The sequence below is a fragment of the Thunnus albacares genome, chromosome 8, assembly GCF_914725855.1.
Source record: "Thunnus albacares chromosome 8, fThuAlb1.1, whole genome shotgun sequence".
NCBI classification, from domain to species: domain Eukaryota; kingdom Metazoa; phylum Chordata; class Actinopteri; order Scombriformes; family Scombridae; genus Thunnus; species Thunnus albacares.
In genome coordinates this window covers 28,351,801-28,369,959 of record NC_058113.1, presented here as the reverse complement: position 1 = coordinate 28,369,959, position 18,159 = coordinate 28,351,801, and the positions used below count along the sequence as shown (strand labels likewise).

General features: G+C 38.6%; 1 protein-coding gene across 1 annotated transcript; it reads right to left on the bottom strand.

Annotated features, from left to right (window-relative positions):
• Positions 1-337: 337 nt before the first annotated feature.
• Positions 338-17,700, bottom strand: LOC122986940 (retinoic acid receptor beta-like). Its single transcript, XM_044358481.1, has 8 exons — positions 17,046-17,700; positions 12,245-12,399; positions 11,135-11,276; positions 6,956-7,122; positions 4,502-4,678; positions 2,320-2,524; positions 2,002-2,160; positions 338-891 (listed from the first exon to the last, which is right to left on the bottom strand). Exons 1-8 carry the CDS (start codon positions 17,203-17,205, stop codon positions 692-694), a joined length of 1,365 nt encoding a protein of 454 aa, XP_044214416.1. The 5' UTR covers positions 17,206-17,700; the 3' UTR covers positions 338-691.
• Between the last annotated feature and the right edge of the window lie 459 nt (positions 17,701-18,159).

Sequence of the window (18,159 nt, the reverse complement as noted above, 5' to 3'; positions counted from 1 at the left end):
CAAGTAAAAACTTCACAATCAAGTTTTTGCATTTATATTTCCCTTTTGCACAAATAAAACAGCTTATTTCTCCAATCGTTTTCAAATGAGTCCAGAGCTTTTTTTCTATTTACACGTACGGGACAAATCAATATATCAAGTGTACAAACAGTGGACTTTGATGAGTGAAAAAGGTTCAAATCATATGTAAAAACCCCAGAAATTGCTTTTAACTCCATATGTATACTATTTTTGCTACCCTACCGCTAAAAGGATTGTTTTTTAATGAGGTCAAAAAAATTAATCCATGTGATAACTCATGCAAATATAAATACAGAAGAAACCCGACACAGAAAGGTTAAAGAGTGATTCCCAGTGGACGTGAGGATCCTGCCACTGGGGAGTAAAAAAAAAAAAAACGTGTGACAGAAATTATAACATTACTGCATCTTTCTCTTTTTTTCCCCCTTTGCAGCAGGATTTTAACTCACAGAAATTAGCGTTTCTTTAATAAAGGAAGACGTTAGTGTAACAACTGAATCTCTTTAAACACAGCGGTGTCTCTGCCGACCGATCTGTGAATATTCACAGACGGTTCTCTGACCAAAGACTGAGGTAAGACACTAGTAACCCTCTGGACTGCATCTGGAGTTTTACACTGTTAGCATTTCCTCTGGGAGGTAAGACGGGATGCAATGTTCTCTGAGAGGCTTCAGAGCAAGAAGCCGGAGGAGTTTAGATACTGTGAGGAGACGGTGTGTGTGTGCTGGCTGGCGTTTTGCTCCGCTCGACTCTCCTCCGAGTCTTTCCTCTGGTTTTTCTCCAGGTTCTGCAGATCTTCCAGCATCTCCTTGATCAGAGGAGGCATAGAGCCCGGGATCTCCATCTTCAGCGTCACCACTCGCTCAGCTCCTGTGGAAATGGACACAGAAAATGTTTTTTAAAAAAGGACACATTACTTCCAGTGTAACTATATTTTATTAACACACTATGTTGCCAAGTGTAGAGCTCCCACCACAGATCTTTCACTAAAACTGGCTCTGAATACCTCCAGGACACTTAAACCAAAACTATTCATTAGACCCAAAATGCACCCAAACTTAGATTTAATCCATATGCTATATGCAATGGCGTCATGTCTTGATCATAAAGGACACTTTTATCTCCCTAAGAAGAAAAGAGCTTGAAGCTTTAAATCATTCGTGTAGCTACATGCCAAAGAAAGTCTGTCAGCAAACCTGTAATCTGATAAAAAAGAAGCACAACTCTCTCTCAAGGCCTCTCTCTTTCTCTCCCGTGACCTTCACCAGATACCATCTGATGGTATCACAAGACAAAAATGGTTCTGTTTTTGCAGTTTGGACATGAGAGCGTGCTTTTTTAAACACATCAGCTGTTTTTTTGGGTGGGCTGCACTTCTCCTGCGCCGCTGCACTCATGTCATCACATTCTACTTGCTGCAATATGCAATCAACCCTTTGCAAAAAAGCAAATCTATTTAAGCCTTCGATGGTCTTCACACTCTTTTAGCTCCGCCGCTGCTGCACTTGTAGCACTTCATTAGTTTACGGTTTTGATTCAGGACGGCTCTGTAGAGGAATAATCCTGTTTGCACTGTAGTCCCTGCTGCTGCTGCTGCTGCTGTTGTGGACTGAGAGGGCTGGACTTTGTTTTTATCAAATGTTCATTTTACTCAGATTGCCCTATCCGTTCTTTTAGTCTGCTTGGGACCTCTGCAACTCTCCTCAAAGGATTCTGTCTCTGCTTGTCCTCTGGTCGCTTATTAAAGGGTCCGACAGGGTAAAAACTACTTGTGACAATTACTCAGTGTCCTGAGACTTCAGTAATGATGTTTTTAAGTATAATGTTATCATAGACAATAGAGATGAGGGCTAAAACTACAAAAATAAGAATTAAGGTTTCCTTCACTTCACAAATGTATATGCACTAACTCATAGTAGTTATTTTATTTAAATAATTAGTTATATATGAAGAACGTTCATAAGGTCAGTGGTTTCTGACCTTTGGCACTGATGCTGCGCAGGTCAGTGATCTTCATGAGGGCCTTGGGGAACATGAGGGGCATGCTGGGCCGCCGCTTGCGAGAGTAGATCTTCAGCGCCTCCAGCAGAGGCTCCTGCAGCACCTCCACCTTGGACGGCTCCTCCAGATCCTGACGGTCTGTTCAAACACACACAGAAGACAGATCATAAACAACAACATTTCAGACATTAATGTTTCCCTTCCAGAAATGAAGATTTAGCATGTTATTGGCATAGATAAAAGCTTATATTTCACTATTTTTCCCAAACTATTAAAGTTGTGTCCAGGCTTCAGTACCTCCAGAGACGAGGCAGATGGCGCTGAGGAGGCCGCTCTCTGTGTCGTCCATCTCCAGCGGCAGCAGCTGCCCTGCAAATGTGAAAACGTGGTCTGTCAGCGGTCCAAATCCCGCGTTGTGGATCTGAGTCCGGGTAAGGGTCAATCCGTCAGAGAAGGTCATGGTGTCCTGGTCGGGAGTGTAGCGAGTACAAATCCTCAGGATCTGGACAGGACAAGAGAGAAGACAGATTGGGTAAATTAAGAATTGCTTAAAAATTAAGAATATCTTACAGTTATTGATGTGTTGACCATAATGAAACAAGACAAGAAGAAGCAGCTTCAGGAAATCTAACAAATATTTTAATAACTTCTTGTGTTGGCTCCAGAGAAAAATCAAGCTGAATGTCATAATTGCACCCATGTGTGTTTCCCAATTTCAGTACCTTTGTACATTTTATTTTGCCAAACATCAAGATGAATTAAATCAGCAAACGATCAGCAGGTGAGTTTCCACCAGCCTGAAGAATTTATCTAATTGCTCCACTGTCACACTTTGTTTTCAAAGAATCTGTGCTGTAATTTGTCAAATAATGGGCAGAGCCTTTTTCTAAAATCTAAATACAACAGGCCTTTATTTGAGACAGGCTACTATCAGAGACTCTTTGTTATTTCTAATTCACTGTTTAATGGTAATACTGCGCAAAGACACCTTCTACTACTTCCACCACCTGATTCACAGTAAAAGTCTTCCAGCTTAATATGCATTAAAACAAAATCACAAGAAAAAAGTTTTATCATCACAATGTAAAAGAACACTTTCAGTCAATCTGCCTTTTGATCACTACAATGTATCCCTATTAAACTCAGTAGCTTTATTCATTCGCCATAAAACTAACGAGGCAGATGATATGTAATCCTATTTAAGGCCACTGGATGATGCCTGGAGTAGGAAGTGATCAGTGGTTTTGGTTTTTTTTAGAGCTTCTAACTCGTATGTGGGACTCCTGACTGTGTAATGTGCCTTTGCTGAAGTGCTTCGCTAACTACTCATCTTGCTTGAGGGTGTGACGCTGTGTCATAAACAGTTTTACAACTTAGGAATGCAGTCCATGTGACCGATGTACATTTTTTAGCTCTGTTGCTGTTTAATAATGCTTCTTCTTTTCTTTTATGACATCATCTTTGTAGTATAATGTATGTGTTAGGTGTCTGGTTGTAATTCCTATGCAATGGACAACAGATGAAAATGAATCAATCTTGGCTAACTGGCTGCAAAACTTGCAAAAAATGCTCTCTCTCAGAGCCAGTGTTTGGTTTGTCCCCTCTGGGCTACTGTAGAAACATGGTGGGCCTCATGGAAGAGGAACCGCTCCCTATGTAGATATAAAGGGCTCATTCTAAGGTAACAAAAACACAATTATTCTTAATTTCAGGTGATTATACACTAATTAAAACATACTTAGGAATATTATATTCCATTTCTGCCAAGTCCGTTCTGTTAGATGCCACTAAATTCTACACATTGCACCTTTAATGTTGATTACTGTGCACTGTCCCTGATGAATAACATAAATACAAGCCTATGCATAGTCCACTGGAACTGTGCATTTATTGCATTGTATTATTTTAGGCAGGGAGAGCGACAAAAATGATGATCAAACAAGAAGGTTTTTTTTTTTGGCGAATACAAAAGTCCCAGAACGCCTCATCAGGAAAAAATGTGTAAAAATGCGACACAGAGGAGCATGTGATCGTACATGGAATTCCCTCTCAGCTATCAGAGGGCGTCAGAGCGAATCATCGTCAGGTGTGACAGGAGGCTCCAGCGGTGGCGGAGACAGAAAGGCTTGCCAGTGAATGACAGAGGAGACAGAGGGAGGATGAAGGAGAATAAAACATGCAGCACACTCTGCCTGAGGGCCGCTCTGTCTGCCAGTCTGCCAGGCTGGTTTGTCTGTGGCATGAATGTCGGCTGACAGCGCGATTCAAGATCCACATAAAGTGTGAATCACAGTAGGAGCTGTGACTGTGTGAGTACGTCGAGGCGTCAATCAGGTCATTCAGTTTAAGAAAATCGTGCATGGGTGAATGTAAAATATAATCACCAGCTTGTCTTTAGGATTCATCACAGAGCTTAAACTGCCATTTGTTTCCTTTTTTTTTTGGAGAGCTCAACTTGTTTTAGGTTGCATGGACGTACCAGGATGTCCAGGCAGGCGGCTTTGAGCAGAGTGATCTGGTCAGCGATGGTCAGGCCGGTGAAGCCAGGTACCCGCTTGGCAAACTCCACCACCTTGATGATGCACTTGGTGGCGAGCTCGCTGAACTTATCCCACAAGCCGAGATCCAGCTGGATCCTGTGGTCTGAGCTGGAGTTCTGGATGGAGAGAGGAAAAAGATGGGAGGAAAAATCTGTCAGATGTTTGTTTTTCCGCTGTTAAAAGAGCTCTTCGGGTTCATGTTGGCAAGATTGAGAAAGCCACAATAAACAACTTTAAAAAAGACACAACTTGATTAAGAATGTGAGGCCAAATAAACCAACAAAATAGTTTGTCATCACTGCTTGTTAATGGAGCACAGACTGTTCAAACTGAAGAATCACACAATTATAATGTAACCTTCACAAAACTAAAAGCAGTCTTTGTAAGCTGATAGAAGCAAAAAACATTGTGTTCATCCAAGGACTAAAAGAAAGCAAGAGAGGAGTTGAGGAGTTCAGACTGATCTTTGATCTACTGTATTTTCAGTATCTATCTTAATCAGAGGTGCACAATATTACACATTTTGACTATTTATTCTCCAGTGTGCAAAATCCATCTATCTTCATTATAGAGTTAATGTTAAAAAACAGATATTAAAGGTGAAAAGGCTATGATCTCTATATAAAGTATAAAGTATATTATATACTTTTTGAGGCATTAAATTTAGGAAAATTTAAGGTTTTAGCATTTTTTATGATCCCTGAATAATCTCAACCAGGAAGTGTATAATAATAATAATAATATAATAATAATAAACTTTATTTGTATAGCACCTCTTATACATGGATGTAGCTCAAGGTACTTCACATAAATTGCATTTAATAAACATTTTATTTTCACTTAATAAATAAAAAGTTACAAACCAGCAATAAAATACAATAAAACACAATAAAACTGAGTAAAAAATAAAATATTTCAGTGAGATTCAATACAACAGGCAGTCAGTTTGTTATTCCTTCTGCATTTAGTGTTTTTGCTCACACTTCCCGGCACTGCTCACTTCTGCCGACTTGCAAAACCATTCACATATCTTTAAAAAGGGCGACACCCAGATACAATATACATTGTGACACAGAGGAATTTTTGTGTGCGGTTATTCCTGTTTGATGTGTGTGTCACAGTTTGCGTGAACGACACACACACCGTGCTTTTTGACTGTACGTATATTGTTGATGACAAAGCAAAGTTTTTTTAGCGAAGCACATTTTACTCCTCAGCTGGTCTTCTGATAGAACAAAAGCATCAGATTAAAAGATTAAATAAAATAACAACAAAAGCGGACAATGTATTGTGTTAGAATGTAAAACTAGTTCTTTGTCTAACCACCAAAACATGGACTGAGGTTTGTATGTATAGATTTTGACAAATACACAAATAAACTGATATCTGCTTAAAACAGCACTATAGGGTGTTTTAACCCAGTTATTTAAGGTTAATATACTGCTTATTGATGCTGAATAGGGAGGTTAAAGTAAATTTGACATTGAATACAGTAAAAAAAAATTAATAATAAGCTATATTGTCATCCCAATAAATTGACTTGTCATTGACCCAGTTCTACTGAACTCTCCCTGCTGCATGTTAACAGATGACATTTATAATTTCAAACTAGAAGAGATTTTTAGAAACTGAAACGTACGTTGTAGCGTGTTTGAGTTCAGCCTGTGAGCAGCTCTGACCTTTCAGTTAACAAGATGAAACATATTCACATGCGTAGTAGCGCTTTAAATGCCACTGACCCTAAAATCTCTTCTTGCTACGGATCACAGGCGACATTTCCTACATTTCCCATAAGGCTTTTACACCTCAATAACGTTACATTTGAAAGTCATGTTTTCTATGAAGCCAGTCTTTTAATCTTCGGACTTTGATTGATCATTGGTCTAGAAAATGTCAAAAAATAGTAAAAAAAAAACGCCCATCCCACAGCGACGTCATCAAATTCCTTTTTGTCTGACCAACAGTCTAAAACAGTCTATAAATGTTATTCAGTTTGCTTTAATGTAAGAGAAAGAAAAGCAGCTAATTGTCACATTTGAGAAGCTAAAAACAACCAAATGTTTGGCATTTTGCTTGAATATTCTTATTAATTCATTGACTAATCATTTCAGCTTCAAATCAACGACTCTCCTTCTTCTACAGCTGTTTAAAAAATGAGTGAAAAGTGGCACATTTTGAGATAAATAAGCTACTTCCATGTATTTATCCTGTTATGTTTCGATTGTGCTTACATGGTTAAATTCATGCTATCCTTCATCTGAATCAAATGAAATCAAATAAACTATTAGACCGAGAGGGCAGCTTTGATCTTTTACTCTCTTTACTCTCCGCAGGCTGTTTTCTCTCTGTTGAGGAATATTATTTTAACAGTCGGGTCTCTTGCGGTGACTCACTGTGGTGTATTTTCCCAGCTGGCACAGGGAGGGAAAGGTGTCTCTGTGGGCCCTGCAGATCTTCTCCACGATCAGACCGAGCTCCGCTGTCAGCTCGTACGTCTCCATGATCGTCATCTTCACCGCTTCCTTCTTCCCTTTTCTCCTGTTTCTGTCATTTCTCACCGCTGGAGGGGGAAAAGGATGATGCAGATTATAAGACGTTAAAGGAGCACTTGTGTAGTTACGTTTTGCTTTTATTACTGAGGGACCTGCCTTCATCCCAAAAACAAGGAAGGTGAATTGAGTTTTTATTGTGGCGTTAAATCATTTAAAAATAAAATTTAAAAGTTATGGCTGGAGATTTTCTATATATCTCATGTGCAGAGCCAAAACAACAATGAACTGATCCTACCAAAGCCTGACCTGTGCTGTAGACCTCCGTTGTTAAAAACATGCCAACGAGTCGTACAGTTGCATTGGGTGACATGTTCCTTCGCTCTGAAGGAAATGGTTACTGTAGTCTGTCTCCGAAGAGTTAAGACAGTGATAATATTTTCAGTGTCAGGAGAGAAGTTGCTTGTGCGGCCGACACCCATGAGCATTTGTGAGAACACAGCTCTGTTGTCACTGCTTCACGAGCTTGTTGTGCCACATATCACAGTCTCTTCACTTTGGATTGAAGTTCTTTGACAAATTTATAATGTAGTATAAAGTCAAGAGGTTGAGATATGCAACACAACAAGCTAGCGAAGCAAACTAACAAACTCTCCATGATATAAGGAACATGTCACCTTGTGCAAAAGTGTGGCTCATTTATGTGTTTTTTGTAGTTTTTGGACAATAACGGAGGGCTACAGCACGGAGGAATAAAGTATATCAAGCTTCAGATACACACACCCTACTTGTGAGTAGCATCAGTTCATTGTTGGTTTGGCTCTGCACATGAGAAGAATATAAAACATCAGCAGTCACACCCCTTAAAAAACTCAACTGTCATCAGTTTCCATTTAAACTCTTTCTTAAGTAGAGAGTAGTTTTCTGTGAAAACAGTTGACAGTGAGTTCTGTGGATGTTTTTTTTTTTTTTTTTTACATGAGGGAGCATGTGAAGCAGGCTGATGCATCCTAACCAGGTTAGCCTTTAATAAACGCTTCAGTAACGGTGTCAACACGTTTCAGTGCGTCCCACTGACTTGGCTCAGGCAGCTATGCACATGTCAGGGTAGCTCAGGATTATGCAACACCTCAGTGTCTGCCTTCCACACTCCACCCCCCCACCCCTTCCTCCTCTTCCTCCCCACTCTGGATGCCCTACATCCAGTCCGCCCGTCAGTGTGTAAACACTAAAAGTCAGATCATGTTACACACTGACTGAGGCGGCCGGCGAGCAGTTACATATCATCCATCTGTCTGCTACATGTGATGCACTTATGTAATATGTGTGTGTGTGTGTCTGAGTGTGAACGAGCAACAATGAGAACATGTGGCTGGTATGATCCGTTTCTGCTGCCCTATCGCTGTCCATGGCTCCCGACACGTAACACACACTTAGTTATCTAGGTCACTGCACTTCTGGGTAACACAGACTCTGAGTTTCTGTTGTACAGTGCTGGAGTTCACTGAGAAGCTCCCAATTAGTCATTTAAAAGTTCATATTTTAAAGGGTAAGATCGTCAGAATATTAATCCCCAACTGTTTTGATAATTGATTAATTGTTTTGAGTCATTTTTTAAGAAAGAATGTCCAAATTCTCTGATTCCAGTTTCTCAAATGTGAATATTTTCCGGTTTATTTAATCTTCCGCTATAGTAAACTAAAAATCTCTGGGTCATAGACAGTTGAGGACGTCATCTCGGGCTTCGGGAAACAGTGATGGACATTTTTCACTGTTTTCAGTGAAAAGAAAGAACAAATGACTAATCAACAGATTAATTGACTAATCATTGTAATTCAAACATTTAAAAATTACATATTAAACACTGTAGCCCAGAAATATAGTGTCTCAGTAACACTGGATAATCCACAAACCAGTCTGTACATTAGGAACATTTTTTTTTTTTAGCAAAGCTAGAAAATACTTGTACACAGAAGTCTGCGGATTATCTTGCATAACCAGGACGTTGTTTGGTAAAGACACGTTTCGCTTTGGCTTTTCAAACGTAATTGTTCAATACTTTCAACACCACAAACAAAAGTCTATTCACTTCTATGCTGAAATCTCATGGATATGAAACCAAAACTGTCTTCATGATTAGATACCACTAGAGGTGCTGAAAGTCCACCTCCCATTATTTCGATTTATTGCAATTCTGTTAATCTGGTCTTGAATTTTTAGGAGATTTCTTTGTATAAGCTTTTAGCTCCCTGCTGCTCTTGCACAAAGTGTTCACTTTGAATTCACGTATAAGTGTGTAGGTTAGTGTGTTTTTATAAATATGTCCTTGTGTACAAATCGAAACAAAAAATGTCAATGTGAAAACAGACAAATAAATAAAAATAAATTATAAAAATAGGTAGATAATCTATGAATATATTTTAATTTTAAGTGAACTGACCCTTTAAGCTGTAACAAATAAAGCGTCTTTAAGAAGATTACAGGAATTAAGCTGAAATTATAGTTTTGCATTAAGGGGTTAAAGAGAGTTCATATTCTAAAAAACTCAGTGGTCCTGTAGATATGTAACAAAACAAAAATAAAATACATTTCATCTATTTTTTTTTTAAAGCCTCTGGAAATTTGTCTTGAAATGCATAATGCAAAAAAAATGCATATCAAAGTTGATTGTCTCATTAAACGTCCACAAAAATCTGATTGAAGATAAACGTCCATAACTATTAGAAAACCAAGTTCAGAAACAACTCGTTTGGCTGCTCAAACCATTTCTCAGGATTGTGGCGGCGTGTTCAGATCACACTTGATTGACAGCTCACTTTCAGCTCAATTACAATTTTAATTTCCATTCAATCACTAAAATATTTTGCTGCCATGGAATAAAGTACCAAATCTATCAAATGGACCCTACTTGGTTACAAAGCTTGACTAATCGACTAACTGGTCAACTAGGTTAGAGCACCCTAATCTGTGTTTTTATTTAACTATACCTCCCGGAGTATGGCGCTAATCGTTTTAGCATTTTCCATTCACTTACATGAAACAGTTAGCATTAGCTTTCCTATGCAAACTTTCGAGCTTATTATCAACTACACCAGTAATCTGCTAGTTATCTTGACTAATCAGCTAACTAGCAGACTAGACTACACATATCTGTGTTTTTATTGAACTATACCTCCCGGACTAAGAAGCTAAGTGTTTTAGCATCTTCCATTCGCTTACATGAAATGGTTAGCATTAGCTTTGCTATGCTACACTGTTGAGCTACTTATCAACTCTGTGATTAATACAGATTTGGGTGGTCTGCTAGTTAGTTTAACACAGTCGATTTCAAACCATGTCAGGCTAATTTGAAATCTCAATCTAGCTTAAAGCAAAGAAAAGTGCAGTGCACTGTTTTGCCACGGGGAAGACAACAGGAAGTGTTGTGAAGTCAGCTTGGCTGGACAGTCACATCAGTCATCTTCCTAAATATGACTGGGTTGAAATTTATGACGTTTTTTATTGCTTAGCCACACCTAACTTCAACCCAGTCACAAGCGAAGGGGAAGAGACTTTTTAAAGAATTACACCGCTACGTCAGAGGCTATGTTCTCACTTTTTAGGTGTTTACCCAAATGACATAATTAAGAGCCAATCATAGATTTGCCTTTCCTGGGGCCTTAAAAGGTAAATGGTAATTATTCATAAAACAGATTTTCCAAGTCAGACTAAATGTGCATTTCTTGCACTGTGTTGTTGCTTTAATGAATCACTCATGAAACATGAAACTTATCTTACAAAACAGACAAATGATACACTTGAGACGATAATTCATGACTGTCACACTGACCTTTCAGTGGCCTCTAATATGCAACTCTTTGACAAAGAACATCTACTATCTACTATCCTTGACGGTTTCATCATTTCCTCTTTATTTATTTAATTCTGTAAGAGCAGATGTTGCATTTTCTGGATTGTGAATGACTAATTTTGGAATCTAACAAATGCTGCGAGGCGTAACACATGATTTTCAACATGAGTGAGAGTCCAGTGGGATGTTTTACTGAACATACGAGTCTCACGAGGCCTCCTGCGTACACTTACACTCCTTGGACATTCCCACAGCGAAGCACCTCTGGAGCCGACAGTACTGACAGCGGTTCCTGGTGATCTTGTTTATGATGCAGTTTCTGTCTCGGTGGCAGGTGTACACCATGTTTTTCTGCACACTGCGGCGGAAGAAGCCCTGCAGAGGCACCGGAGAAGAAATAGAAGAGATTAGTGACAATGGTATGAAAATAATCTTGCCTATACTTAAAGGGCCAATCTGTTATTTTTTGGACCATATAAGCAGACATATTCATTCATAAAATTGTGGATTAGTTGAAAAATAATGATAATAATTTAAAATTTGAATGTTGGAAAAGTTATGGGTCTATGTTTTCTATTGCAAGTGGATGTCACTGTTAATATTGACTGAACACCATGTTGTTCACACTCACACACACACACACACACACACACACACACACACACGGTTTATCAGGACAAAGTTCAGGCCCGACAGTCATTGGTGTTTTGTCTGAGTTAATACAGTAATCAATAACAGATTAATGTGACTGAACACAATAAAACAGTATAAAAACATATCATACATAAACATGTTTGCTTCTAGAGCTGCAACGATTAGCCAATTAATCAATTAGTTGAACAACAGAAGATTAATTGCCAATTAGTTTGACAGCCAGTTAATCGTTTTGAGTTGTTTTTTTAAGAAAAAATGCAAAATTTCTCTCTTTCTAGCTTACGAAATGTGAATATTTTCTGGTTTCATTAGTCTTCTATGACAGTATAATCAAAATCTTTGGGGAGTTGACTGTTTGTCGAGACAGAACAAGACAATTTAAGGTGCATCTTGGGCTTCGGGAAACAGTGACATTTTCAGACACAACAACATATTGATTAATTGAGAAAATAATCATCAGATTAACCAATAATGAAAATGATTGTTAGTTGCAGCTCTTATTTACTTCAATCATTAAAATAACATTAGAGACTTGAGTTTTGGAGTAAAAAGTTTCATCCTTCATGACAGACAGTAACAAAATGATGACTTGCATAAAAGAGATCGCTGTTCTTTGTAAACCACTTAAATGGAGAATAAATTAAATACTAAAATATTTCTTTTAGTGAGGAGCAGGCCTGACATGTTACCTTGCAGCCCTCACAGGCACTGACTCCGTAGTGGTAACCAGAGGATTTGTCCTGACAGACGAAACAGGGCTTGTAAGTGCGAGGAGGCGGCGGAGGGGAAGCGGGGCTGGTGAACAGGTCATCTGAGCTGGAGCTGGAGCTCTGACTTCCCACTGCTGCAAACACACAGGAGAGAATATGATATGCTTTTAAGTCTGGATGTTATTGTATTTTACTTATCGAAGGGGAAACAGAAGATGTTTTATGCACCACTCGCAGCACAGTGACCACAGACCGTCCAACACTTCGACAACTATTAAACTCTCCAGATTATCACATCAATTTGCTCTGAACATTCATTATCTTTAGGAAATTGAATCCTAGTGTGTCTGTGACCTTCAGACCTTTTCCTCTTGCAACAGCATCAGGCCAAAAGTTACACTTGTACACAAATTTCATGGCAGATCACCAGAAAATTTACCACTTTCAGGATGAACTCTTTCCATTCTGGTACCTCTGTGACTTTTCTGGCAGGCCAAAATATCACATCTGTATCACAATCTAATTTAAAGTTGCAAAGATAAGTCAATTAATCAATCTGCAGAAAATTAATCAGCAACTATTTTGATGATTCAATAATAGTTTTAGTCATTTTTTAAAGCAAAAATGCTAAAAAAAATTTGCTGGTTGCAGCTTCTTGAATGTGAGTCTTTGAAACTTTTATACATCATTCATGATCAGACAATAAAGGACATTTGAGGACATCAAATTATTACCGGCATTTTTCACTATTATTCATCTTGTAGAGAAATCAATCAATTAAAATAACTGTTAGTTGCAGCCCTGATTGACATATTGACCTACTGACATATTGCCATTGAATTTTCGGTGCTCACAGGGAGACTTTTAATTACTTTAGCCTTCAGGGGAAAAAAAAACTTTACATTCCAGCCCCACTACTGTGCAGGCTCTGACAACAGCTGGACCGTCAGTATATTTGTTACAACCAACATTTTTGTATTATGGGGTGCAATGGTCATTACAGCCTCTGGGGGCTGCTTGGGGCTTTAGACTTTATCCAGTTGCAGTGTCTAGGAAATAATTATTTATTTATTTATTTAATAATTATAGAAAGGTGGGAAATTGTGAAAACTAGAAAATGAAAAACGTTCAAGTTGCAGGTTGAGAAGAAGACTGTCGGCGTTAAGGGACACACAGAGAGACAAGCTGTTAGCACCTGATTAAATATTATCTTAATGACAGATGCTCAGTCTGATCAATTTCAATTTCAGTGCTCTGTGATTTGAGGGACAACTCATTACACACAGTCAAACTTTCATCTCGCAGTATGATTGAAGAGCACTTCATCACTTCAGGCGCTGTTCACTGGGTGGGACTTTCATGTAAAGCTACACCCGTCTTATCAGCCCTTCTCAGACTCTATGAGGCAACAGAGAAAAGCTTCCCATCCCCCTCTACTTCAGATTAAGAAACGTCGCTCAGTTTCCTCAAACAAAATCCTGAATTTGGGGTATCTGCACTTCTCCTTCAGGAAGTAAGAAACCAGAACTATATTGGGAAAACACTAAACTGACTCAAACTTTTGTCCAGATTAAGCTGGACTCACCCGTCACCCGTGTTTCTGTGTCATTTTGTCGTCTCTTTAATATCTGCGGATGTAAATTCACATATTGTACTGTAAGCACAGCTTTAACCTCAATCCTTTCACTCCATCAAGCACAACACACAACCCCCCTCCCCTCTCTCTCCCCCCCCGACTTGAAACCCTTTTTAGGAGGATTTGCTCCCGTCTGTGGGGCTCAGCCTCCCCTGCCGACTCTCTGATCACCTCCACCGTTTCCAACACTGACAGAAAACGAAGAAAGCCGCCTGGAAAAGGGGGACAAAACGAGAAAAATTGCTCATCTCCATCTCCATCCCCTTGAACCCGTGGCCTCTGGTTGAACCTGAAATCAGTGGGTCAAACGAGGACACCCCCATCAGCCCGAGCTGCTCTCCCAACACAACACAATGCAGGAGCATGCCACAAGCCCAACTGACTGATGAGAGAGGGACAGAGGGAGGGAGAAGAAACAGAAAGTGTGTGTGGCGAGGCGGTGTACTAATGCTCCGCTAAGTGATTTGGTCGGGGGAAGGGGAGAAGAGGCTGCCCTCCAATTTAGGTGGTGTTGTTTGATGTATGCGACGATGCGTTGTGAAAATCAATTTAACCTACATAGACGAAGAATTTTAAAGGTGTAAAAGGTTTTTTTAAGCTGAAATATCAGATTTTGTTTTACAGAAAAGAAGGATGTGCATGACGTGGCTGAGTAAAATTACAAAATCTCAACTTGCAAGCGGTGAAATATGTTGTATATGATATCATAGATGCTCCCTTTTCCCTTTTCAAGTGGTATATAAAATGATTCAGGCAGGACGTTGAAGCTAAATGCTCCTTCTGTGACCTTCATACTAAAGATCTTTGTTTTGGTATCAAGAGATTCTGCAAATAAGTCGTGGACGTTATTTCTTGTGTATTCCTGCAAACGTTCTTGCGGTTTGAAAATGTTATTTTTGGTTACACTTAATGAAATGTAAGTTAAAAACGTTTATGTTCATCGCTGCCTTTAACTGAACCTTAAGTATCCCACATCAACCATCTTTATCTCTCCTGTATTTAATCACATCTCTGATCTGGACTTTTTTGTATTTTTTAAGGTTTCTATTCTTTCAAATTTGCATTTTTTCCATTTTAACCCTTTAATAAATGTAAAGCACCTTGAATTGCCCTTGTATGTAAGAGGTGCTACACAAATTAGAGCTACAACGGGTCGATTAATCGATTAGCTGCCAACTATTAAATTAATCAGCAACTAATCAATTAATTGTTTAAAGTATTTTTTTTAAGAAGAAAATTTCCAAATTCTCTGATTTCAGCTTCTCAAATATGAATATTTTCTGGTTTCTTTAGTTTTCTGTGACAGTAAACTGAGTATCTTTGGGTTGTGGACAAAACGAGACATTTAAAGTCTCATCTTGGGCTTTGGTGACATTTTTCACCATTTTCAGACATTTTATGGACCAAACAACTAAGAGATTAATCCAGAAAATAATCGACATATCAATTGATAATGAAAATAATCATTAATTGCAGCCCTAATACTGAGAAACTTGCCTTGCCTATACTAATGTAAGAGAGAGGACTCTCTTATTGGATTCTGGATTCTGCTTCCAGCTAAATAGTAAACATCCATAAATCAAAACTAAGAGAAGTTTTCATTAACAATGTAACATTATATTGAAATAATTTACTTTCCTTTGAAAAAGAAGGTGGTTAAAACTGTAAAACTGATTAACAGACACTTTTTTCCTCATTTCCTTTATTTTTTATGTTTTATTTTGCTCATAATACTAATTTATTGTTATTTAGTTCTTTATTTATTTATCTGAAGTCTTGTGTTAAGTGTATATATACTGTTTTCTCTCCCCTGACATGATGTTCAATTGTAGAAACTTGAAAAATATATAAATTAAGTTTGTTGAAGAGAAAAATCTGAACTTGCTTTTATCTTTTCCTGGTTATAAATACTTAAAAAAATACTCAAAAAAGTGCAAAAGAGATTTGATTTTTTGCAGTTTTTCTTATCTGAAAAGTTAAAATGTTTTGGACTCAACGGTCTCGGTCTTCTCTGACCTCCTGAGCTGGTGACCGTCCGGTGAACCCGCTGTGACCCCAAACTGACCGGCCCTGCGTCGTCCCAAACGCAGACCACCACACCGTCACCGACTCACGTACAGTATCCTGCTCTCTGCTGCTCTCAGTCTGTCGAAATGTGTCAGAAAATAAAACACCTGCGAGAATGACGAAACCCTTCAGGAAACGCATCGTGTACGTTTCACACTCAGCTTCCAGTTTATTACAGTAAGTAGTAAAATTGTAAAAGTGATGCAGTCTACTACAACAATAAACCCACCTTTCATCAAGGATATAATGTTCAGTTTTTGTTGAACCTGTTTTACAGAGATGCTGATTCAACCTGATAGTTATTTTGAAGGCTGTTGAGCTGCATTCATTCATATACTGAGTGTTTTTCTGCTCACTAATATAAATGGAGTGAATCACTGGTGAACTACAGTCTCCAAAAAGACCATAAATTTGAATTATAACACCATTAGAAAACAATTTCAACCAAAGCTGAACATTATACTGTACATTCATTAAAGACATGATATTATTATGTTAGTTTTAGCTGGTTGTACATAATAAACTGGCGACTGGATGTACATCAAGAGTGTATGAATGTGGAAAGTAAAGTCCTCCAGACATGATTAGAGGAGAACGTCAATCAGAGTGAACATGAAGAGACAAAAAGAGACATTATCCAGGCGTGGAAAAGACACAACATGGCAGACAGTGGATTTATCCCATAAGTTAAAAGACAATACAGCAATTCAATACTAGATGTTCAAGATTATCTATATTTATTATCTATAATAGATTATTAGATTGAGGTGCCAGAGCTCCATAATGTTCTGGGAGGATCATTCTTATATTGCAGCACCAACCTGCCCTTTACTGTAAGTAACATATAACACGTGATATATCAAATTATATGGTAAATAAACTGCAGGGTAAAAACCAATTAATCTGTGATGTGATAAAGAGTAAATCCACCTGAAATGATGTAGAGAATGTTATTGATTTGTGTTAAGACGTTTTCTTTATGTTGGTCACCAATATGACTCTACAGTTTAATATTTTTGTTCCCAATAAGCATCACTGATTCAAATCTCGACTTAAAAACATCACTTTTCCACCTACATTGCGAGCATCGGTGAGTCTGCCAGTCCGGCTCGATCAGCTCTGGGAAGTAGGCTGCCAGATCCTGGTCTTGCTCCTGCAGCATGCACGCAGGGCTGGATACATACAAGTCCAGGATTTCTCCGGGACCGAAAGCTTGAAATTCCATATAATCAAACATGGTGTGAAGTCCGCGTATGGAGACGTATCCTTCACAGCGGGTCCGGTTTCTCTGTTTGCACCTCCTGTGCGCGCTGGATGCAAGTTTGTAATGGATGCAAACAGTTTTTTTTTCAACAATAAAACATGTCTATTTTTACATTCAGATAGGCCTGTGCGGTCGGGTTTAGACGTTTATCCTCCATAATCGGTTAGAAATTGTGCGCATGTTGACGCGCAGCCAGCAGACAGCCGACTGTAGCCGCTCCAGCAGAGAGAAAGAGATTAAACAGATCGAGATGTGGAGGCTGTTTTGCATAACAAAGTTTGTTCCTGGACTTCCTCTTCTTCTTCTTCTTCTTCTTCGTCTTATCTCTTCTTTATTGACGAATGTCTCAACTCAACCTGCTTCATACTAGTTATGTCACTGCGACCGATGGTGTTACCTAATGTATGCGCCTGAACTCTCCATGAACCTCGTCTGCTGCTGACCTTCAGATGACCCAGCCTCTGTCTGACATCACCAGCAGCGGTGCAGCTCAAATCCTCCACTGGACTAAAACTATCGATACTATGGTGAAAAAAAAGTCCTACAAACTTTAAACTTTTCAGTAAAAGTAGCCTAAACATATGGGCGCCTAATAGTTGCATGGGAAATACATTAATAAATAACAGTGATTTATTATAAATTAATTAATTAAAATGTTGCCACAAAAGAAGAAATACGTAAATGTGCAAATTCTGATTTTTGCTTTTTAAATTTCCACATTTGTTTATTTATTGTGTCACTTTTGGGCCACCATATAAACAAGCATTACCATAAAATGTTCTCAAGTATCAAAAGAAAGAAGACTCATGTCTCCTTCAGAGTGTTACATTATTGATTCATTAACACCTGATACATGCTAAAATATCAATGATTACCCCTTTTAAGGCTGCAACTACCAATTATCTTCATTATAGATTCATCTGTGAT

Coding starts and splice junctions, on each gene's coding strand:
- LOC122986940 (XM_044358481.1), bottom strand. CDS start 17,205: ATGTTTGATTATATGGAATTTCAAGCTTTCGGTCCCGGAGAAATCCTG. Junction 4,679..6,955: donor AGCTGGGAAAATACACCACA/GTGAGTCACCGC, acceptor CTCTCCATCCAG/AACTCCAGCTCAGACCACAG. Junction 2,161..2,319: donor CATCTGCCTCGTCTCTGGAG/GTACTGAAGCCT, acceptor GTGTTTGAACAG/ACCGTCAGGATCTGGAGGAG.